General features: G+C 32.8%; 1 protein-coding gene across 3 annotated transcripts in view; it reads right to left on the bottom strand.

The window, feature by feature from the left end:
* Positions 1-26,453, bottom strand: part of LOC111003770 — a 147,833-nt gene that overhangs the window by 5,195 nt on the left and 116,185 nt on the right. For all 3 annotated transcript variants that reach the window (XM_045630782.1, XM_045630784.1, XM_045630783.1), the window contains 9 exons: positions 25,465-25,539; positions 21,799-21,910; positions 8,113-8,223; positions 3,982-4,154; positions 2,567-2,742; positions 2,161-2,326; positions 1,522-1,673; positions 701-861; positions 141-253 (listed from right to left, as the gene is read on the bottom strand). In XM_045630782.1, the coding sequence (XP_045486738.1) occupies positions 141-253; positions 701-861; positions 1,522-1,673; positions 2,161-2,326; positions 2,567-2,742; positions 3,982-4,154; positions 8,113-8,223; positions 21,799-21,910; positions 25,465-25,539 (1,239 nt within the window). The remainder of the gene's footprint in view (positions 1-140; positions 254-700; positions 862-1,521; positions 1,674-2,160; positions 2,327-2,566; positions 2,743-3,981; positions 4,155-8,112; positions 8,224-21,798; positions 21,911-25,464; positions 25,540-26,453) is intronic.

Here is a 26,453-nt window from a genome sequence, read left to right as displayed (position 1 = left end):
AGAGTGTCTTCCCCTTAATAGAGACTGTTAGTCTGTTAGTGAATTAAGTTATTACTTAATAGTCATAAGTTAGGCTGGATCGTAATGTACAATTATATGATAATTAATAAAAAAATAATTACAGGTCTGGTCGTACTTACTTCTCAATGACATTAGCATAGAGACCGATGTATAGGAACAGCTGGTCAGACGTCACTAGAAGGAAGCAATCACCGCGGTTTACATTTGTGTGAATGGGCTCCACGAGACGAGTCTGAAAATAAAAATAAAAATATTGTAGCCATGGAATAAAAAGTACAGCGGGGAGGATTGGAAAACAGTTGCAAATAAATGGTCGGCCTTGCCAAATGCCAAAGGGGACCGTTTAAGTATTACGTAAGCAGAATTACTGCAATTTATCCCCCCCCCTCACTTCTCTTGTCAGCAAAAGCAAGCAAAGCGCTCAATAATAAATAAAAAAGTAAATAATTACTGTCGACGTAATAAATAAATGAAATAAGAAAATGAAAGACCAATCCCCCCCCCCCCCCCCTAATAGTGATTAAGTAATTACTGAAACGGCCACACACAAGCCGGCATATTGGCTTTATTAAGATTCCTTCATTATCGAGCGGAATTAAATGCACACATTAATAATTAATTACGAGAAGGAAAATCCATTAAACAAGTTATATTCAAATAATCTTATTTTCATTCTTACCTGAACTCGCCGTCTGCCCTTAACATGTAACAGCATCAATGCTTTCGTGCCTTGATTTGGAACATTTGTGGCTGAAGCACTACGCAACGCCACATTTGAGAAGTCTTCCTTACTGGCAAGAGCCGCAAGAGCTTCTGCAGCCAGCCCACAGTTTCCTGTCACTGGAATTATCATGCTTTGTAAGAAGTAGGTACAGCAAACGGAAAAGAGGGAGAATACTTAAAAAGTGGATAGACCACATAAAAGAAACAGCAGGTACATGGCAGAGAGTGGCATAGTGCAGAGAGGAATGGGGAGATTTGAAGCAGGCCTTTGTCAAAAAAGGCACACAGATACTAGAAGCTAGAAGAAGTTTAAAATGGAAATGTGTTAAAATATTAAGGGATCTGAATAAAGGCTATTATTATTATTATATACTTCAATAAATATATTTTCTTTAAAGGCATGGTTTTCAATCTTCTCCTCCTAAAGAATTCTTCCTTCATCTTGAGCGCTTTAATTGTGTGATTAGAAGATACATAAATTCAGTGTCACCATAATGAAACCTTCCCAAACGTGTGCATCAGAAACGTATACATATGTTTTAAATCGCAAAAAATTTAATACAATATTACATTGCACCATCAGAATCAGTTGTTTTTTTTAGTAACAAGAGGCTTATCTGATGTTATATCATCGCCGCCTATGCACAACATTGAAAATGCTGGCATAACCTTACCGCTAAGATCTGGTGCGTTTTAAAAGACTCAACCCAAATTGCTTAGAAAATCGTTCAATGGGTAGCTGATGTCAGTGTTTTAATAGATTTTATATAAGATTACCTTTCTCCTTGAAAAGCGCGTCCCGAGTGGTGAGCGAGAGAGCACGATACTCCTGTCTCAAGTCGGTTCGAGCGGCGAGAGCCTTTAGCGGATTTCGAGACGCCACGTGGCGACGTTCTCGTTTCGCGCGACGGGCGTATTCGCTGGACAACCTATTAACATATAAAAAATATTTAAAATTGAAACGCAAGTTTAAACATTGTATGTGACTTAGGTCACATACTATACCACGTTCGGCTCTGTATATCGAGAGCAAAGAACATATATGGCGAGAGAACGTTGAGATATTTGCTACCGCGGAATAATAAATGGACTACTCAGTCAGATATTAGATAGCCTAACGCTAAATAGTAAATTAAAAAAACTACTATTCTATGCATCTGCTGCGCTCCTAAACAAGATTGCTATGGTTGCAATAATACAAACCACAGCGACTATTGTAACATATTGTGATTGTATTATAATAATTAATTTTCATACTCAACGGAATGTTTAATTATTTATTTGCAAAATCACACTAGTAACTAAAAACACACTAGTAATTAAGATGTATATACGTCAAATTCATAAGCTTTATGACTGATTAACTAAGAGATTTCTAAGGATTCAATTTATGAAAACTAGCTCTTTATCACTCACATCTGTCTTGAAGCACTATCAATAGCATCGAGATCTATATCCAGCTGTTCAAATTGTTTCTCCTGCTGCTGAAGGGGTGCGAAGAATGCGTGGAAGGTCTCATCATCAGCACGTGGTACGTGCACGGGACATCCCGGTTTCTCTGCGCCGGGCGATAATTCTTCTTCTGAAACACGGAAATAACTTCTTAATGAAAACTAATATATAAGGTTTTTTGAAATATATAATGAAACCCCTTTCGAAGTTCTACATCACAATCAATTAATTAGGCCCGTATTCTATAACGTCAATCAAACTAACATCTATATATAATATAATATATTCTCAAGACGTGTAAACCAGTTTTTCTGTATGACGTTTGAAATATTTGAACCTAACTTAACAAAATTTAAACAAAAAAACTCACTTTCATCCCGACTGATATTTTCGCTGACCGAATGACTTCTCTTGAAGGACTCACGGTCTGGCTTCGGTGTCTCCTTTGGCTTAGCGTCAACCACGGCACTCATAACCGCACAAGACGCCGATCGGAGAGGACCCGATGCAAACCCATTGGTGGGAGATGTTGGTGCTTTACGAGATCTGAAAAGTTTTCATATAATAATTTTATAAACTTCAATCATGCTTAAACCTCAAAAATCCTTTTGAAATACTAAATAGGCGTTGCTCAACAAGAAAACATACATAAAATAGCTGTTTAAAATGACTGGTATAGGTTTTAATATGAATTCTTCTATCAAAAATACGCAATCGAACTGTCAAAAACTGATTCTTTTTTTTTCGCCCATGGCGCAGGCTATAGTCTTTCGACCATACCGCCTAGTCTTTCGAATTTTTCCATTAATTATATATTAGGTTCACATATGTCGTACATTGATATGCTTTCGTATCAAATTTCACACAACCACAGTTACTACATATCCTTAGTCTATAGCTTATGACAGTTGACAGCTCTTCAGCATCTGACCATCAAAATGGCGTTACAATAAACATCAATAACACATCAATTACGTAAATAAGCCGATAAAGCTTACATTACTCGATATGGGAATTTACACGAGGTCAATGTAAGGAAATACCAATTAAGACGTGACATAGTGCAACAGAACAGGTGAAGTGGTTTTAACATTGAGCCTTTTACGGAGTTATACCTCGGTTGAGTTGAATCAGACATACCGCTTGTCATTTAAATTATATTATACTAGGCTTACATATTACTACAGCGGAATACAAGTCTATATTCCAGCTATTAAAGTTTAATTAGTTACGTCTACAAATACTAAAAGGATCCTTTTTAACACAAGTTACCGTGTAACGATGACATTGTATGTCAAACTTTTTGACTTTTCTAAATTTACCATAGATTAATAATAAAATAAATATTACACTTTGTTTATGCTTTCTTTGTAGTATCTTTATAGAAGCAGAAAGTTCTGACTAAAAACGAAAAGGCAATCCCTGAACGATCTACATTAAAATAAGTTTAATAAAACTATATTAAAACTCCAATTGGAGAATGTCAAACTTAAATCGAGTAAGAGCTGTCACCAAGACGATATTGTGGCTTAAATTAAAATTAAATAAAAAATTGTCCCCGTATTCTACTTTGTGTCTACAAGTGGAATACGGGGACAATTTTTTGTGGTCACGCACCACACTGACCACGCACGCTGTAAAGCACGCGAAACGTCGAAAAAAAATTATGTTAAAAAATTATAAGTTTAATATTACATGCTTAATTCAGGCAAAAAGTGTTTTCTTTAAATGTGTAAAAGCTATGTTAATAAAAGACAATAATACGGGGACAAGTTTTAAAGTTACCTGAATCTGTTAGGTGCTGGAACTGCTGGGGTAACAACAGGCGTTGAAGGTGCTGTAGCGGGCGGCGTGTTTAACGGCGGAGGTGTGACAGGTGGCGTTACTTTGTCTCGTTCTAGCCGGCCTGCCACTGTAAACATGGTCGCATCGCTTTGTGGTACGCGTTTCCGCCATCCCTGTGGGTAGACAATCAATTAGAATTACTGTTAAAAAAACATTGACGATCGACACGTAATAAACGCTTCAACGACCAATTTTATATTTCCTATTGTATTCTTAAAGTATTGCAATGTATAGGGCGTCCCAAGACTATGGGACATCAAGGGAAAGTATCTTAAATATCGTTGATATGATATTTAGCAAAAAAAAACCCTATTTTATTTTGAAAATTATGCATTCAATGATTTCCTAAAAATTACTCGTCTCATCTGGGAATCGAACCGACTAAAATGTAAATAAAAACGCGCCTCATTTTTGATGCCAATCAGTAGAATCAATAAAAATAATAAGTGTTCTTAAGTAACATAGTATTTTTAAAGAAAGCAATATGTACTATATTTGGGACGCCCTGTAAATAGGTAATTTGTTAATAATAAAAGTTGACTAAAACTAAAACTCATACAAACTAACTTAAAATTCATAAAAATTTAGATATTTATGTATTTTAAATAAAGTATATAAGGCATATTTTTATTAGTTTCCAATAAAAACTGAATCATATTAAATCGCAACCACAAAGACATGTAAAGCGAAACCAAAACAGTGGGCATCTATTAGATCCAATGTCCAAATGGTCCAATATGCGGTCACTGAGTCATTGGGGTGAAGGTTCGAATTACTCACAAATGTAATATCTAGTGACAAATATTTCAGAGTCAAGGACCTAAAACCGGTTAGAACCTTAAACGCCGGACAAAGGGCTAAGTACTCTAACAGCCTTTTACGTTTATCCAGACAGACGAGCTCTTAAATGGGTAACAAAGTATGTTTAGATTGATAAATCTTCTGAAATGCTAGCATTCAATTTGGTTTTTTTAATGAAACGTTGAGCGGAACAAACTCAATACTAGATAGACGTCAAACAAAGCTATTTAGATTTAACCTAACTTTGGCAGAATAACAGAAAAAAAAATAATTATCTTTACACTAACAAGCTTATTTAGAACGAAGCAAAGTAATTCCTTCAATTTTTGCAATACAAAAATCGAGATTAAAATGTAATCACTAGTAATCGTTGCAAAAATTCAAATATCACATTGTATTTTCCTAGCTACAATTGAAATCTTATGCGTCTGTTTCACAATGTCCGGATAAGTTCAAAATAAGCTATTTATTACTTATTGGTAGGATGAACAGTATTTTTCGCTATTCGTCATGAAACGCGATGAATCTTATTCGGAACTTTTATCTTTGGATTAATTTGTGTTGCATCGCTATTTGGCACTTTATCCATACATTGTGAAACAGGCCCTTAATATGTTTAATTGGTTGTAAATATATTTTAATATCACTGTGAAATTAGCCACTGCCAATTTAAATTAAAAATAATTTCCGGAAACATTTAACTAAATACAGGAACTTAAACACGTTCGTCCTTATTAATTAACGCTTATCTACAATTAATATTGAAATCAATACAAGGTAATGAAGTCTTGATTGGCGAAGGATATTTTAAAACAGGAGCCGTTATGAAACACAGGAAGGGATTGTTTGAAGGTGACGAAAGAATATAAACGTAATGCAGTATACGCCTTGACATTTACAATGATATGTGTTTGTTTTATATAGAACAGGGGGCAAACAGGCAGGGGTCTCACCTGATGTTAAGTGATACCGCCGCCCTCCATGGGCACTCACTCAATGCCAGAGGGCGAGTGCGTTGCCGGCCTTTTAAAAATTGTGTAATAACTTGTTATTAAGGCTAAGGGCAAGTTGAATGTTTTGTGGTTTGACTACAGATAACAGAACGCGAGAGTTATTATAATTTAGAATATATTCATTCAAATAACAAAATCATTTATTTCATATAACACAATGTACACTTATGAACGTCAGAAAAGAAATATATATGAAGTGCTTCTAATTTAATTACACGTTTTCAAATCAAGGGCGTAGAACGGAAGAGAAGAATTGGCAGTAAACTCTACTTTTTAATCGTCAAGTTTTTTGTTTTACACAACGTTTGTAAGGAGCTTCAACCATTACAACATGTTCAACATGACATATTAAGCAATAAATAATAATATAAATTAAGAACAAATATTTGTCTCAGATTTTCAAAGATCCTGTATCAGCAGGATGCATGGTGAAATAGGAGCACACACTTACATTCTCGTGGGAACAATGCGCAAATGCATAGTCGAAATAACTAACATCACAGCACGAATCTAAGAAGCACCGTTCACGAGTATGACGCATGGTCAGCCATCGGCCCCCTCGTCATATTTTAGGGAGACCCAACGCATCGACGCCGCCACAAGCGATGAATAGATAAATTAGCAAGCTAACGATGTTCTTACCACCCTCTAAAAACGTGACGTAATAACACATAAAGCTCTTGATATAAAATACTACGGACGTACTAGAGATCCGTTCCAAGGCCATTATAAAATAGAGAGTGCACAGCATACATAGGTACATTATAATGTAATAAGTTTATAGAACTGCCACGGCTGAATAAATCGATTTGAAGAGCATAGAGTTATGTAACAACGTCTGTTCCATACAAAATCCATCGTACAAGTTGTCAAATTAAATCCGAGTAGCTATTGGCAATGAGCACGACACAAAGCTAAAAATAGTCTTAGAAATTGGTGCATGGCAAAGAAACTGTCTTCCACTTTATCTTGACAAAAGGTAGGTAATGTAAGGGTTTGTGAGATAAGAAGCGTATCTGCTGGAACGAGTTGAAATAACTATATAACACTTTAAAGCATATATCAACCACCGGCCCCCTGCCGTCAGATATCATCCGACCAAAGGTTTCTACAAACAATATCTAGAAATCAAAATATCGGTAACTTTAATTTTCGTAGTTTGTAACAATTGAAAATGTAACGATTTAATTATAATGTACACTTTTTTCTAATTTAATTTTGTTATTTTAATAAATTGTTCTATATAAAATGTATATTGTCGTATTGTTTCACGTTTAATATCTATCGCAAAAAATATTAATACATTTAAACGCAGCCCGCGCACGTATTTGTACGCTAAAGTTTGGCTCTCAACATGTCAAAGGTTGCCCATACCTGCTTTAAAGCAAAATAGACACCTAATCCTATTGCGGCCATACAAGGAGACCTTGCCAAAGTGGTGCATTTGTCTTTATTGCAAAATGTGTTGACAGTGTTTCACGCGCTGTTCGGAGCTTAATATTACAACATAAACAAATGCACATCATAGCACTAGGCTTTCTATAAACTATCTAATAACTATCGATATTTGGATTGTACGATTTTGTTTCAAAAAGTTTCGGTTAGCGTCATTTCAATGGTAAAATTTGTTCATCTTTTAGGGAGGAAACAATGAGTGATAATGTTATCTTATCCTATGAACTTTGTACTGAAATATTTGTAAAATATTAATATTATGCGGAATATTTACTAAGCAGTTTGACTTTTTAGTGACCTTAAAAATGAGAAATTAGGGAACTCTTGTATTACTTGAAGACAAAATTAATAACGTCCCGTTATTAATTTATTTTTTGCTATAGCAATCAAACATGACGCCATTTTAAATTAACATAAAATGTTTTGTATCTTATAAAGATTACATCAAAATCTGTGTAGGAGTTTAACGAGTTTGATAATTATGTCCTTATAAATATACAAACAACGACCGCGATTCTCCAAGCTGTGATTGTTGTTGTTGATTTTTTTATGTGCGCAATAGCTGCCAAACATATCGATAATTGCGCAAGAAATATGAAGTAAATGTTTTAGTCTATCGCCGGAATAGGCATGCACCACCACAGAATTGTGGATTGCATGCTAGGAAAACGAAGGCTAAATAAAGTAGTCGAGTTTAGAGATTCGTAAGTATCAAAGTAAAAAAGCAAAAACGCGCTGTAATTACTAATAATTGTTCAAATTGATTTTCAATAGTAGAAAACGTGGCTATTAAAAGGTTTACCTGCGCAGCGGTTTCTAATTTATTCCGTCGGTCAGCGAGGATATTCGACCCTAGTTCGTTCTCATCGATGTGAACTTTCTTCTTGTCGTCCACTGCCGAGTTAAGCGTATCCTGTAACAATGGATATGTAAGTTAATTATAAAGAAATACAATTTATACAGAGATGTTTTTATAGTACAGAGAGCAAACAGGCAGGAGGCTTATCTGATACCACCCCGCCCATGGACACTCAATTTATATAAAAGAAATGAATACATATGGAACGTAAACGTGTTTTTGGTTATCATCATCTCTACACTATCAAAAAAACCTTCCGCTTTATAATTCTGCTGAGCTGTTTGATAGTCGATGTCCGTGGAATAATAATAATTAGAACAGCTGGTAACTTTCAATGATTTAATGCCCCTCTCCTCTATAACTTTGTTGTTAGGCATTTATTTCTAATGAAAGTTATAAAATGCCTGTATGTAGGCATTTTAGCAGTAATGCAAGGTTAAATTGTTCCGATAGAACGCAAAAGTATGGAAGCAAACAGCTATTCTTGTACCAAAAATCCTTCGTCGTTCTTTATTATAAGGGTGATATCATCTTAACTATCTAGACCCCGTTCTATTTACGATATCTGAATCGTAGTTTAATTATATTTAGCCTATAGTATGTAGAAACACTGCCTTAGTCAGCATAATTTTTTTTTATTAGAACATCAATTTGTATACGTAATCGGTACATATAAGATTAAATAAAAAACAACTTCATAATATGACGAATTAACATATATATACAAATAATAAAATAACATATATAATCAAGTACAATTTAAACATGACTTTTATCAATATTTGTTCAACTGCTGCAAAATAATAATGTACTCACATTTATACACCTGTGCCCAATAAATCCAACGTATAAAAGATTTGAATCAATAAATTATTGATTAAAACTTTCACGGAACATTTTCTCACCATGTTAAATTAAAATTAGCATGTTGATTGATTATTTTCTCTCATTTATGTAAGTAATAATGACACTCATTTTCTGCGTTGGAGATTATATCATAGTGAAAAAGCAACGTGCTTTTTTTCCTACTTACATATTAAGGCTTCGTTGCAGATATACATACAGTACAATTAAAATAATGAAATAAAAAGCGTCGGTAAGTAAACAAAAGACGCATGAAAAAGAAAAAGAACAAATGAATCACTATAATTTCAGATCAGTTAGCATTGAAGTTAGGGATACGAAGTGATAAGATTGGGCTTGTTCAGTAGAGATTTAAAGGAAGGTTATAGAAGGAGCTTAGCTGATAGAGACAGGAAGTGGTGAATTCCATAGCCCCACTGCAGATACCTTAAAGGACATGCAATATAGAAATATATCAAGAGGAAACGAAGAAAAATTGAGGCCGTATTGGAGGCCTACATCTAAGTCATTGTAAAGATGGTTCACGACAAAAACTTACGTATGTTTCATAATAATGACATGTTCGCAATAAAGCAAGATCGCTATCAACGATGACAAAACGTCTATTGTTAAACTGATCTATATTCTCAAGACATGTTATGTAAAATGAATAAGTCTATGCACCTAGGTGTACCAAGAATCCCCTCAGAATGCGAAAGCGACCCCAGAGCTTGCAACGCGACTTTGTAGGAACTAGTGGTTTTAGTGGGTGGTGCTCACCCAGTCTCTGAGAAGAGATTCTGGTTTAGGTCCAGAACGACGTTCAGAATTAGGTCTTTCCCCCAAAAAAGGAGATACGTAAATGCATTTCCACCTCAGACAAAAAAGGACTCCCAAGAAACGGTAAAAACATTTCCAATATTTCAAATACGTTCGATTGACCGTTTTAAATAGTTTAGACACAAAATTTTCGATTGGCATTTGTTTATAAAAATTATGTCATTTATGCCATGACATAACATTGTATTTTTATTAAAACGCAATCATTATAGCCGGTATCGTCCGATCGTTAACGGCCGGCGTGGGCCGTCAGGAAACTGCGACATGAAAATTGTTTTGCTCCTTGACTCAAAATAAATTTAACACTTCCTGGGAGAGGTCTGCATAAATCTGATTTCAAATGACTACGTGTTCTTGAGCTGTTTATGTATAATTTTAGCTCTGTAGAGTAGTGTTAGGATAGTGGCGCAGGTTCGATTCCTGGCTATACACCATTAAAACATTTTTTCGATGTTTCACTGTGTAACACTCGTTCGTTTAAGAAAAACATCAAAGGAAACCGTCAAAAAATAGATGGCGTGTGTTAAGTCAGAAGGCTGATCACAAAAAGAGATAACACGAACCATACGGAAATCCAGACCAGAGCTAACCAGAAGCCAATATCAAGCCTATATAAGCAGTTTTAAGTAAAATTTACACTGTCTTACACAATAATACGAGACAAAAAATGGTAATCGGAATTTTAATGACCGATATTTTAAGTGTGTTTTTGTTTTTTAAATTAATATGAATCAAAAACAGTTTAATCACGCCGTTCGATTTCCTCCCCTTTAGTCTCTACATTATAGCGTATTCAATATTTGACATAAGGATGAGCTTAAATTACAATAATTATTAGTGTTTTTTTTTATAAAAATTTACTATACTCACATCTTGAATATTATCAACTGTGTCAACATCAAACTTTCTAAACACTGGCTTTAGGGCACCACCATTACGTGTTTTGGTTTTGAGCTCCCCTATCAGAGACCCAAAATTAATTCCAGCTGGAATCCCGGATTGCTTTTCCAATCTTCGCATAAGCAGCGGTTTAGTCTCTTCCTTTTGTTCTTCAGATATCGGTACTTCCTCTTTGGGAACCGCATCATCAACTTTATGCACCGGTTTGATTTCAGAATCATCTGTTTTTGATACTTCAATTACATCCTTGTTTATAATTGGTATATCACATTTTGTTAATGATAAGTTCTCGAAAATAGATTGCAACTTATCTTCGTTTAAAACAGTTTTCTCTAAAAACTCAGCAAGTCGCTCTTTGGGTGGACTATCTCTTTTGATACTTTTACGAAAACGAATATTATCGTCTGTAACTTCTTTTGAATTCTTACTCGGAGAATCAGTTTGTGTTTCATCATTTTTATTATTCCTTTCTTCCGCATACTTATTGATAACAGTCTCTAGTACTTCCCAATTATTGTTGATATTATGTTTCACATCTGATTCTGCATTTGCTTCTATTTTTCGTTCGTTAGCACGGTCGTATTGATTATCATCTTGTGATTTTATTAGCACCTGTTTCTTGGTTGAAGTGAATCTCCAAACAAAGATAAGGAGAGCTCCAAATATAATAACAATCGCGTAGAACATTGTCAAATCAAATATTGTATAAAACAGTAATCAACACTTCAAACAGTCCTTGGCGATTGCATTCCATTTAAAATATTTCACTTTGTTAACACTTGGTTAAATGAATAATTCATTGAATTGAATCAACGTGCTTTCGTAAAATAATATTTAATAGGGAATTACGCAGACTTGTTGACAGAGTAGCGATCACGTAAAGACTGATCGAGAGGCTAGCTGCCAGGTCGTGAGTCAGTGCAGTTTCCTATAACGTTGGTAAATATATCATTGCGTATGACGCATAATAGAGAATGAGAAAATTCTGATATAGGAGCGCCCGTTAAACAAATTGCCCATCTGTGTGACCTTGGATCGGAAAACATAGTGACAATGGAGGCTGGTTTATTGACATGATCAAGGTCACAACAAGTTACTTCCTATAGCTTTCATGTACACAAAACTGTCTCGGAAGTTGGCTGTAAATAACGTGAAAATAAATCAATTTTAAGTGACAAAATGTGCAATAAGGAAAATATTTAAGTTGTTTTCCTCGTAATGTTCGAGAGACATAATATAATGAGGCCTGGGTGCCTTATTCGTCAACTTGTTATACAAAAAAGGAAGCAAATGATAAACAACAAAAGCACAAAACACTAAGACATTTTAATATAGTTTACCCATTTGAAATAGACGATTGTAGACTATTATTCTAAAAACATATTAAACTAATGTTAGTCGTTATCTGTACATTGCAGATTTAAAACCACAAATAGACAAAAGAAAATCAATAACGTAAATTGGTGTTAGATTTATTAAGATAGTCTGTCGAAGTGAGACTTAAACACATATGTCAAAATCAACAAATTATTCACGTATTGGAAAATATAGGGATCGCGCTAATAGCTAGGAGTTTATACTATTGCAAATATTGACTGTTTTATGTTAGATTTTTAACAAAGGCCTTTTATGTCTAAGTAAGAATAAAACATGAAAATCGACGCATCGGTCAACCAATCATTCTCAATGACAAACAAATGAGTATCAATAAAATTTCGATACGGCACCAAATTTCATCAAGGTAAAGTGTCAGTTATCTCGTGTAGTAAAGTGTTATCAATCACATATGTGTACTTGAAAAATATTGCATTTTGCAATAAAACGTAATACGATACATTTATATAGATAAAATGTTTAAGTTTTGTTAGCAACCAAAGCATTGGATTTTTATGTTCAGGTACAAAACTTATAAGAATTAGCTTTATTTGTTTATTTCCACGTTAACCATTTATTAAATACTCATGTGTTATAATATAGTACAATTTGTCTTTTTCATCATGGTTATTTCATCAGTCGGACCTCGATAAAAATTTATGTTTTCACAGACCCTTATACGCAATAAATGTTTTAGCCTCAACCAAAACAAGACATGCCCTAAATACCAACACTAGAAACTATCGTCCTCGTTTTAAACCATTTAATTAGACACTTAATAAGGATAAATTAGTGAAAGTCAACGCAAAATTTCAAGACCAAAATTAATGATAACGGTATCAGTACAGAGATAAGAAAAGATCCATCAAACACGAGAGATAAAAAACTCCTCCGTCGCGTTAAAAAAAAAATTATATTTAAAAATCGAAGACATCATGACTCTGAACTGTGTTCAACACGAGTGTGAATTAAATCAACCTTTTCGACTTCGTTGCAAAAATCTAACACGATTTAAAGTAAAAGTTTAAATTTCACTAGTTACAATTATATCAAGATTGCGCACTTTTCAATTTAGTTTCGGTATATCACAGTGAAAGCGATATTATAGAGGCCTGCGCGCGCGCCTACACCGCGACCATCAAAACAACTGACCACATTTGACTGGTGCCATTGCGTCTACAACGGGTTACGCACACTGCTGTCTCAATTGCCATTATAATACATATAAAAATAAATAATTCTCAGTTAACAATTACATATGTATTCAATATCTTAGCTGATTTAGTAGTTAATAGTATAACGATATTAACTTCAGTACCCTGACTTAAGAACTCATAAATAACCATGTAAAATAAAAAATAATAATATTAATATGGTACATGTCATGTTTCCTTTTAAAATATAAATTGATTAAATAAGTACATACATTAAATATTTAACTTTAACATATAAAATCTCACAGAGGCTTAACCCATTTCACAATTTATAACATTAGCGGCGAACGGTAAAATAGAAATTTATTGCGGCAGCAATAAAATTAATTAAAAGTGCAAATTATTAAGGCGAGCCAAAATCTTTGTAAACAAAACATGCTGACTCGTACAAAACGAGTAATAATTAATTGACTTTTATTAGAATGTTTGTTATTTATTACTTATATCGATAACCAATTTTATGTTTTCGAAAAAATATGGTACAAACTAATGAAACAATCAAAATCACTCCATCCAGTCTTATTTAGTTTCAAAAAAATATTAAGTATCCTATATGATTTTTTCCTTAAACTTTTTTAATAACTGAGGGCATCACAACTTACTCCCAAGTCCGTCCAAACAAAATGCCCCATTAAAAACACGACAATAAATTCTATGAAACTGTTAAATCCTTGAGCATATATGTATAACATAGATGTCTAGAATATTAAGTAACAAGAACACGTAGACAAAGAATTTAATACGTAGGCGCTTGGCCATGTAGTTAAAGTACGTTCAATATCAAGTTCACATAAACATACATACTATATGCAGTAGTTTTCTTTGTATACCTTCAGCTTTAATTAAATTTTGTTCAAAGTTCATGGTAAGTGTAAAAACTTTAATGGACTCGTCAACATATCCGAATCGACTAACTCGTTTTTCATGAAGTGTTCGCAAGAGAAAACTTCGTTAATACAAATCGAAAAGAATGTTGGTCTATTGGCATCAGCGTGCGACTCTCACTTCTGAGGTCGTAGGTTCGATCCCCGGCTGTGCACCAATAGATTTTCTTTGATTTTTTTTTTTTTTTTTTTATTTATTCATAAGAAGATTCACAGCACAATACAAAAATAGATGAATATATACATAACAACATGGGCCAATTATAAATCTTCACAAATAGTTTAATTTGAATGAATATATATAACAAGAAGGTACCTAGACATTTCAAAAAATTTTAGTGTTAAACAAAACAATAACAATAAACAGAAAAACAGAATTTAATTTGTTGACAATGAAAATGAAGTCAATACACTTCATTCATCCTCATTCATTTTGATGTCCTCATTTAACATTTGCTTAAACGGTGAACGAAAACATCGCGAGGAAACCGATATGTTTTAGACACATAAAGTAGACGACGTGTGGCACAGGAGGCAGATCACCTACTAGCCTATTAGATTGAAAAAATAAAATTCATGAAACAGATTCCAAAATCTGAGGCCTAGACCTAAAGGGGTTGTAGCGCCATCGTATTTGTGCTATAATATAAAAAGTCACGAACCAATTTCAAGTTATATCATTATAGCTTTTGTAGATGCGATAAATTCTCGCGTCTTCAATCAAAAAAGCTTATAACGAATAAAATTCAGACGTAACTGAAAAATAAAGTTGTAATGTTAATTATTCAAATGAATCCATGAAAATCAAGTTAAAATTGCAGTTTCATTTCCAGTGGTGCTTTAAAATTAATTAGTTGACGAGTACTGAATGCTTCGGGGACAAAAAAAAAATTAAAATTTTAATCGTGACCTACTGATTACTGGGCTATGGAAGGCAGGTAATTTAAAATTACTCCTGAAGTTTGCAGTTTATATTTTTACATCGTGGATATTTAGTAGCTCCATTGCTTTTAATTATTTTTCTGTTATTAACAACATATAACTCCTATTTACTGGGTCAGATCAAAAATTAAAATACTTTAAGTGACATTATGCGCGAACGCAAATTAAACTTGGACACAAATTAGCATTGGAACACTTTAACTTTCGAAAAATAAATCACTTGTTATTTTATTTAAATCAACAACGAATTTTGTTGATTTAAATAAAAAAAAATATAGAACAGGGGCAAACGGGCAGGAGAGTCACCTGATGTTAAGTGCCCATGGACACTCAATGCCAGAGGACTCGCGAGTGCTTTGCCGGCCTTTTAAAAGATGGTACGCTTATTTCTTAATGGAAAATAGTATTTATCTATTCACATTATATACGAATTCCTAGTTTCAAACATATGTCTACGATGCGTGGGGGCATGGTATCTATTATTAATTTTCACGACTTGGCCAAAATGTAGATGTTATTAGTTGGCCGAAGTATTTATATCAGATGTATGTATGTATTCATTATATGTTTTTAAAATGCATACAAATCGGATATGATACTGCAATGCTAGAAAATAGAAGCGAAAGAGGTTTTTTTCCTTAATTCGTTTGCGAAATGCAATCCAGATCGGTGCTTATAATATTGTCTGTAGTCCATATAAAATAAAAGGCCTGAAATCGATATAAAACAACGTTTCCAACTTAAAAAGTCAGCGAAAGACTAGTCTAGAAGCCACTCAGATATTTTATTTCATTTGTCAGAAACAGAGGTTAATCATTATAATATTTCGTAAATTCGCTTTTACCGTCTCTTATTCTTCAAGACATTTGTGTAACTTGGTCATTGCTTTGAAAAGTGTCATTTTTATTATGACAACGACTGAGACGTCAGTGATAATGTTATCAAATATACAAAAAAAAAACAATTCTTTTCTTTCAATTTTCATACTTAATCTTTTCAAATTTGTCTATAGAAATTAAAATTTAAAAAACACCCTTTATATTTTTATATAAATTTCGAATAATTTCTCGACGTTTCACACTTTTAGCAGCAAGAGATAATAACTTTTTCTACAGCTTTGATACTTTTTGACTTTCAACGCCCCTTTGTCTTCAGTCACGGTGACCACGTATGTAAAGTAATTATAAATTTATACATCGCTTCAATCCGTTGAAAAAGTGTTTTCTTTCTATGTGTAAAAGTTGTTAATAAAAGACAATACTAAGCAAGAGTTGAATCAAACAATTATACATTAAATTGTAAATCGCAAACAAATCTGGCATAGTATAGTCTGTACACAAGGTTAAACGAACGTTTAACTTGAGGTCTGTAATCGCAATAAAATAAAACGCATACCACCGCAGTTTTACGTTGACTAAACCAGTCGGTAGGGCTGATATATTTTTAACTGTTGTATGTTCGAAATTTTTAATATTGACATGTAATATGTGATTGTTATACGAATAAATTTGAATGTTCTAAATTCAAATAACTACTTCACTTTGCCGTGTTACTTAAGATCATATTAGTATCGGATATACTCGTGTTATTTAGCATAATATTTGAAAAATATGTATAAACTGTAATTAATAAAATTTCATGTAGTATTTAATTGTATTTCTATTAGTATTTGAAGAATCGTAAAATAAGATGGGTGACTGCCAACCCTACTATTCATGACGCATAGTCAATGAATGTAGTATACATATTCTTATATACTATATATGTATATAAATTTGATTTTGATCTTAAATAGCTATTGAGACCAATATTTATATGTTCTCTCTATATGTATTATCTCTTATTTAGTTCTGTTGTGCAAATTTAAATAACGTAAGGAATCAGTATTCTATCCTAAATAATTAAGGTTTCTCTAAGATACTACCCAAAAGATTCTAGTAGAACACAGTGTTTATTATCATTAAGCCATGGAGTAGAAAAGGTAAAGCATAGATGACAATTAATTAAGACAAACTATTGTTATGGAGAAAACCTGCTCATAATAACAAATCACTTTATTTACATATTGTGATTGACACTAGAGGGCGTTAGCAGTAAATTAATTTCACCGCAGTTTACATATCCACTCATAGATGGCGTTGATACACAAAAGAAATTGTCATATTAACTCATTGCGATATATTGTACTGGATCTATTAAATATTTAACAAATTTATTAATACCATATTATTTCCCTAACCTAGTGACTTTTACCTGATATTTAAAGTTATGTAATTTGAGGCCATCTTTTCAAAGGTTGGCAAGCCTGGCATTCACAGTGAACTTTAGATTTATTTCATGAATAACAAATGATTTAGGTCACAAAACAAGCTTTTAAATTATAATCTTCATATGTATTCAATTAGAATTACACATTATAATTTATAGATAACTTTTCTATACAAAGGAATGGAATGCAGGAATGGAAAGAGGAAACAAAGAAACAATACTTGTCGCTTCGCTTTTTGGGCAGGTGTATTTACAAAATTCTATAGTCTTTATATAAAATTACGGCACAAAATAACCTTATCATAGCTAGAGCTATATTGAGGAAAATAGTCCCCAATAAATCCAAATGCCAATGATTAAACGACAAAGTGGAACAAAAGGTATTATTCGGGTTAACGACATCTCAATACAAACTACTATATATCTAAAACGTAACTAATAAGAGCGATCGAATCCCTTGGAAGTTAAATTAATTAGTGGACCATGTCAGCCCTTTCCTGGCAGCTTTTCAAAAATGACGTACATACAAGAATTTAATTAATGTTTTCAAAATCTATCTCTATAGAATTTTAAATGTACTGCTTTCAAAAGAACAGTCTTAAGCTGAAATTTATGAAGCAAAGTAAATAGCTTAAAGGTCCTGAGTTCGACTACAAGCGAAAAAGTTTTGTAAGAGTTTATGTATACCACACATTTTGTATTGCGACAGTATGTGTGTCGCGTACCATTGGTAGCGCGTCATTTTTCCGCGAGCAATAAATATACAGCTCATACAAAAAAAATGCGGTATACACAGATAAGAATATTCAAAACATAGTAATATTAAAAGCGAAATTATTTTTGCCGCTAGATGGCATTTTGCCAAAGAAAGTGGAAAGCGTGGTTTTGCGCAATGCTGCGAGATATCACCGAATTATACGGCCATGAACTTTACCTATCGATTATTTAATTTCGGTTTGACCCACGAATTTCCTTGACAGACAGACACGCATTAGGAAAGGTCAATTGTCTTTTTTATCTTTGCAATTTGATTACCGGTATGATCCAGTTACAGGGTTAGACAGGGACATGAATTTGCGCATTTTTGCCTCAGAAATTTTAGGGTGTGTGGGACTCGACGAATGTATCTGTTATTCAGTGATTGGGTGAGCAATAACCATTGACGCTCTCGTATTCTATCTATATGTAGCTAGACTCAACTCTGGAAACATCTACACTTGAAATCTAGATTGTTTTTGACATAAGGGAGTTTTACATAGTCTTAACGACTTTAGTCTACATTCAGATTTCTTTAATACATACCCGAGATAACTTACACATACTAAAGTTTTAATTACTAGGTTTAAATTACCTCGTAATGTATATTATATTAAAATAGATTTTAGTATAATGTTTTTGTACGATTTTTATATGAGAAACAATTCTTAATTTTTATGTTTAAGCATAAGTACATAACAGTTAGTCACAATGTTTAAAACTGGTATAATTCCAAGATTTCGATCTACAGTGGGTCGTGTCATTCGACATCATAAGTTAAATCTGCAATATGCTATTACGAGGAAATGTTGAGTTATTTAAATAAATATAAAAATTATTATATTTAAATCTATACTAATTATTATTATCATAATCTCCACAATTATCAAGACAGGCTGTATATCATACAACCTCTTCCTCCAATTAAAAATCAAATAGCCCCTGCTCTTTTTATTTGGATATACAAATACATAATTTTTAACTCGTAAAGAGTTCTATTTGCATTTTTTTCTTATTTTCTGAATATATTAGTAAAGAAAAAAAAATTACTTTACTATCTAACAACAATCTGCTAAAACCGAGTGAACTAAGCAGAACGTATGACGCTCATGCAGCCCTTAGACAATTAAAAAGTCTTCAAACGCCTAAAGTAAAAAAATATTCAAAGGAATAAATGCAATTTCATGGGTGAAGAGGTTTTGAGTATCCTTGTCTCAACACGCGCCTAACAATCTATTGTTTCGACTATGACACTTTTGAGGAGAGTAAACCTTACCCTTGATAAACTTTTACACAACATTTCGGAATAATTCAATATTTTTCTATAGAGTATCGGATGAGCTTTATATTAGTATTTATGACTGAACTTCACTCTGGTCTTTTTCAAGGCATTTCAATAAAGCATTTAATCTATAAAACAGGTAATAAACTCAATTTTATGGCATGTGTCCACAAATATTTTCTTGTTAGTTTTGAAGCCGAAATTAAAGTTTATAGAATTTTATTGTAACATTCTAATATAGTAGGATTCCAATCTATACTAATATTATAAAGAGGAAAGGTTTGATTTTTTGTTTGTTTGTTTGTTTGTATGAATTGAATAGGCTCCGAAACTACTTGGCAGATTTGAAAAATCTTTCACTGTTGGAAAGCTACATCATTCCTGAGTGACATAGGCTATATTTCATTTTCAAAAAAAATAGGCATTCTTACTAAAATTACGATAACGTAATCCAAGGTGTGAAAAAAATATCAAAAAACTACCTTACATCGCGTGCGCTGCGAAAACTATTGATGATAGAACAAAATGATATACTACATTTTTTTAGAACACTAGAACACACCATTATCTACAAAAAATCAGCGGCAGCATATCTCTAACTATTACAGTCATGTCACAATAAGCGTTTTTTTATTGAAAAAAAGAAATTAAAATACCACCGCTACAAAAAGCTCTTTATACTTAATAAAACGTGCTTTTCATCAGCATTGCACCCGTGCGAAGCCGGGGCGAATCACTAGTATGCAATAAGAAACAAATTATGTGATCTCAAAGCAGCTAAAAATATCCTAAATTTAAATACATCATAAGCATAGCATTATAATTATGATAACTCTACACTAGTCTTCTTAAAAGGCCTGAAAGATTTATAAATAAGGGTGCAGTGGTGATACTGCCTTACATGGGTTTTCGCCTGCGTACGATTCTTTGGTGATATTACTTTATAGACTACATAGTAGGTGAGTAAGCCTTCTGGTACCCTGTCGACTTTTAATATTAATACAAGCCTTATTATAAATTTTCCCCTTCTACCATAGGAGCAAGAAAAGTACACATAAAGAAAGTTCCAATGGTGAATGCACAACGTCAAGAATGAGAGTTGGAGGCTTAAGCCATTAGACCTACACGGCTGATTGAAAGATTTAGAAAACCAAAAGCATGTATGATATAAAGTTTGTGTGCTTTTTTATAGTTGAAAGAAAATCGTAGACTAGGGGAGAAGCACGTCAAAGTCGCAAGGTCGGCGATACGACGAGGGTGCTTAAAGCTTATAGCTCTCTTGACGAAAGCTTGTTAAAAGCGTTGGGAAAATTCAGAGCTTTATTTGCAACGGCTTTATATTGAAAAAAAGTTTGACGGTGCGAAAATAGTTTGCAAACGTTACTATAGAAAGTGAGTTAAACAAGATTTTTATTTTAAAAAGCATTTAATATTTAAATTTATGTTAAATGATTAAGTCACAGTTGCCCATACCTCTGTCCGCAAAACTAAAACGTTTTTGTATCTTCAGGATGAGAACCGGAATATTCTAGTAGAATTTAACGGGATTAATTTAAACTACAGTAAATATATAATGTTGGCGACATAGTTCGTAGAAACTTGTAATACTGTATTTAAATACAATATTTTGAAATGATAAGCAAAATTAAACAATAGAATCCTATAGACAATGGTATAATACTCTTTCTGGAAGCAAGTAGTCGTAAAAACTAGTAAAGAACAAAAGACGCCGACAGATTAAACAATTTCATTGCTACAAAGAAATCCTATTGAGGGATAATAATTATTTTTTTAAATCTAAATCTATTTAATTGTACTTCCAAGAAATATTGTATTTTAATACAAATATGTATGCAGATGTATTAACGATAATATTTATAACGAACAATGATGCTGGGATTAAAATAGCTATCGCCGTGGTACAGGGTACGCCAATTCTAAATATTCACACCGCAGATTCAATAATACTTGATGCTTATATTCCCATATTATGTTTTTATTGAGTCAACATGAATTTACGATATATTTAACGCCACATAAACATACAACGCGCAAAGGCGATGAGAACTTGGAGAAACTAATCGTAGTTCTTAACACAGAAGGCAAAAGATCACGTGGCCGTTCACCAACCAGATGAACCGATCTAGTGAAAGACTCATCGTCTTCACAGCTATACAGTGTCATAAGAGAAGCGCTGGACAGAAACCGGTGGAAGCAGATACTCCGCTCTAGATGCTAGTTTGCTAACCACGACGCTCAGATATGAGCTGCCGACTAAAGCCAGACAGAAAACCATCCAGGTAAATAAATATATTAAAGTACTCACATTAATCCTATTCTTAGCTCGCTCGATCGCCTTGGAATCATCCCTCTCGGGACTCAAACGGCAGACTCTCGCTCGCCAGTCATTCGCTCCAGCCGCTTGAAGCGCAGCCAGCCTGAAAATGTATAATAAATATTAAATAACAGACAACTTCACAGCTGACAGTTATACGAGACAATATTCCTGTCCCAGAATCATACGGAAAATTCCATACAACTCTTATTAAGGACAATGTTGGGACGGAAACAAATTGATAATGTTATCTCCAGACTTCTCCAACAAGTTTAAGGGTAGCCGTTATCTTTGACAAGCCGTTAAAATTGTTCTATTTCAACAGATAAGGGACTCATTAGTTAAAACGTCAATGACTAATGATAATTTACTGGAATATACCTTAGTCCTGCAACCCGGACACAAATACATGTCTTTTTCCATGGAGGTGGCGCTAGAATCATTTTAAGTATGGGCCTCAGGTTTTTGTATCTTTTTCATGATCTTAAGTCCATCTAATACGCCAGTAGGTAAGAGCCTATGTGCCTGACACTCATCAACTTTTTGGTTTTGATGCAAGCTAAACCTCACGATGTCTTCATTCAGTTCGAGCGAATGTTATATACATAGACAGAAAGTCCATTAGTGCACAGCCAGGGTTCGAATCTACGGCCTCAAGTATGTTGAGTCGTATGCTGAAGCCACTACACACAGCTTGTGCCAATTTACACTAATATTAAAATAAATGTTATATGTTACGTTGTAAGTGTTGTATGGAGATCCCGAGGCAAATTTATAACGCTTCTACCAGATAGAGATTGCTGATTGAAATTCATATTTGGGAATAAATCTTTATATACATGGTTAATTCATTTTCGTTGAAATATCTACCAATAGGCACGGGAATATCTCTGCTCTATAATATTATACCTACCATTATGAACAGTGTTAAATTACAAATCTAAGTCTCGTACCAAACAATTGTCATGAGCTCTCAATAGATTTCTTACTAAGCATTAAAACCTATTTCTATTAAAATCGGATTAAACGATATGGTTTCTATTTACTTCCGTGGTATACAAGTAAACTTAGTCTTGGAAGCGAACTCGAGGATTAAATATTAAACAACAGACGGTTTCACGAAGTCAAAGCTTATCAGTTAATCATGGTTATGTTGTGCCGAAAGTTTTTTTACTTAAGTTATTACTTTATTGTTATTAAATGTTACTTTATAGGTACCATAAGTAGTTCAGGGAATCCACAAAATTACTGCGCTTAAGAATCTAACAATCGTACTTATAATAATTTAAGCATTAAGAGTTATTTAAAGCATTTAGCTAAGTTATCATAGGAAACCAAAAAAGCTCTTTAAAATCATTAACTAATTGAGAATTTTTTGGTAATTAAAAACTTTTTGTTGAGGAGGTAGGAAAAAAACACAAATTCCGGGAGGGTAAATCTTCGGGCAGGTATATACTTATTTTACATTAGCTGCAAAAGTCACTAGCAATTAATAATGAGAGCAACGATCTATCGATTGCCGAACGTTGTCTTTCATGCAACCACATAAAGGATGATTAAAATTACATAAGACTCATGTATTTAATTGTATAAGTATGAAGGGCAAACCAACATAATACAATAACTCAAAAAACAACAATTAAAACTAATATATACATACATATATAAAGCAACTAACATAGACCATAGACTAGGGAAAGACTTAAAACTCAAATAGAGTAATTCTTATTATACATAGATAATATTATCTACGGTTAAGTTGTAACGTTTACCGTTACTGATTAACTAATTAATATTAGATAAGCGACCAAAATATTTAACTATGCTTTTGTTACTGTTATCGGTAGCCTTAGATTGTATAACTCGAATAGCGAATAATAGATAAAATTATGAGTATACAATTGAAAAAAGATCAAAGAACTTTAAATATCTATATAAACTCTTTTATCTTTTCTTAATTGTATTGAATCCATCTGGATTTACTATTAAAATGTAATAAAATTTATCAAAAACTTTGTGTCAATTTTGTTAAAAATGCGGTGGTACTTTTTTATTTAAATTAATACAAACATACATATATCGGTGTCGGTTGCACAGATCATACTCACAATACGCTATGAGAGTTCACCAGTAACCTTTCTTTCTTTTTATTAAAATGTATGAATGAATGAATGTAAAATGGCTTAAATAGATTTTTGATAAGATTTTAGTTGAAGCGGTGAATCGTCTAACTATAAAACGAATGTTTAACTGAACTAAGTTTATTACAAATAGACGATCGAGATCGGTTAATGACCTTTAGGGCCACACCGAACTAAGTACCACTCAGAGGAAACACAGATTAAAATTAATTACGTGACAGAGACACTTGTATATATTAATTCGGTGATAATGATTCATATTAATTTTTTTTTTAATTTAATTTTACGAAAATGTTGGGAAAAGTCAGTAATTATTTAATTTTAATTTATTTATTTCACGTACTTACATAATAAAAATATTTAAAAAATAGTAATAAGATAGTTAAAACAAATTTAAAAAGATTGGTTCCTGTGGCAGCGTATCTTACCACTAGCAGTATTTCATTTCATATAATTTGTAATTTATTATTATTATATATATACAGAGAAGATACAATAGATAAAGACAACGTAAAGTAAGACTGTTTTTTTTTATTTTACATTTGTAAAGAACGAACGATAAGTCTATACACAGTCAAATAAATATTTCGCGTTGGTTATTTCATGGACAAAATAAATCTGAATTCCAAGTAAAGACTACCATTGGATCAAATTTTGTATTGGCCAGAGCTTAGACCACGAGATAATATGATCACAACTATGCAAATAAACGCGGTTCCTTATATTTCGTTGTTTAAACATAACAATATGTTTCCATTGAAAACTTTACATCTTAAGAAAGTCGCATAAACAAACTATACATAGAAATTATAGTGCAGGCTCAAAGAACTTTAATATTTCTTACAAATGCTCTCTTATGAAATGTATGCACGCGGCATGTGAAGTATAATCAAGCTGGGATTCTTTTAGTTGCTTTTAAAAAATGCTTTTCATTTTGTTCTTAAAACCGCAATATTTAGAAAACGAGTGCTTATATTAAATAAATTAATAAGAAATATAGTTTGATTTATTTTTAATTCATAGTTTTTTTGTAATAAATTATTGAAATGTATAAGTTTTATAGTTTTCATAAGTATCAGGCAGTATTCTTTTTTTTATAGAACAGGGGGCAAACGGGCAGGAGGCTCACCTGATGTTAAGTGATACCACCGCCCATGGACACTCTCAATGCCAGAGGGTTTCATGTTTTTATATTCATAAAGTATGTTAATATAAAAACGCATACGTACTATATTAAAAGAGAAGGCAAAACTGAAATATAAAATAATTAAAAATATTTGTAATGTTCTAAAATTTTACAATACAATCGGTATTGTATATAGTAATCAGTATCAGACTCCGTACCTATCAGCTGTGCCAAAACTTTTCTTATTTACTTATCTTACACTGTAACCCGCAACATTTGATTAAATATTCCCACATAAAGATTTGTCGGAAACGTTGGTACACAGAACCATTGACCAAGATTTATCTCGTAAATTTAACAAAATAATGTGTAACATAAATATTTATTTACCTTTCAGCGATGGTGCCTCCGCGGTGCGGCATGTCGGCATGTGTGGCGCTTCGTTGCACTCCACCACCGCCGAATCTGTCAACAAAATACATTAATTTCAGTTAAGCATATAAACATAGATATATCTCAGAATTACAGCATTTAGAAAATATACATTCCTGAAGTAAGCTATATATGTATTTAAATCCTGCCATTTTTACTTTTACCTAAGGATCTGTTTAGGTTTTAAGAGGGCTTACTTCAAGACGAGCTAAATAGGTATTTAACTAATTATAAAAAAATAAATTTACTTAGTAAAGTCTTATTTATAAAATATATATTAGTATAGAAGCAACATAGTTCAACTAGGATCACACGGACTACAAATACACGAGATATTCAGTAAGATACTTTTAAAAAAATATCACAAACTCGTCAAAAGCAACACTTGCCATAGAATAAGAACGCAAATAAAGAACCTTTTATTAACTAGTTGAATAAAAGAAACTCAACGCAAACTTCTAAACCAAATTTGGACAACCTCAGTCCTACATCGTATTAAAACATTAAAATAAAATATCATGAAATTTAGTAAACAATACAAAATTACAGAAAAAAAAAAAAATAAAAAAAAAAAAAAAAAAAAAAAATAAAAAACAAAAAAAAAATACCTAGGCTGCTCAAATTTCTCCTTCAAACTCCGGAAGCTGTAGAGCCTCTCCTCCACTTGTTGCAACGACAACATTGTTAATTTCACTTATAATTCACTCATATACAAAAATATTACAGAACTCCGCCAGTGACAGTGGATGACATTATGTTTGGTCCGCACGCAGGCGATAACTAAAATCGTCCGTGGTTATATCCTGTCAAGTTGACGTCACAGGGCTGTCCTTAATATCAGACAGGGCTTCTATTTAAGGAAGTGTTGAATTCAAATAAAGTTATGTCGATTCATTTATTATCTATGAAATTTTGTGAACCGTCTATTTGTTTTGACATTTTCAACG

The sequence above is a fragment of the Pieris rapae genome, chromosome 13, assembly GCF_905147795.1.
Source record: "Pieris rapae chromosome 13, ilPieRapa1.1, whole genome shotgun sequence".
Lineage (NCBI taxonomy): Eukaryota > Metazoa > Arthropoda > Insecta > Lepidoptera > Pieridae > Pieris > Pieris rapae.
This window is presented reverse-complemented; position numbering and strand designations above follow the sequence as displayed.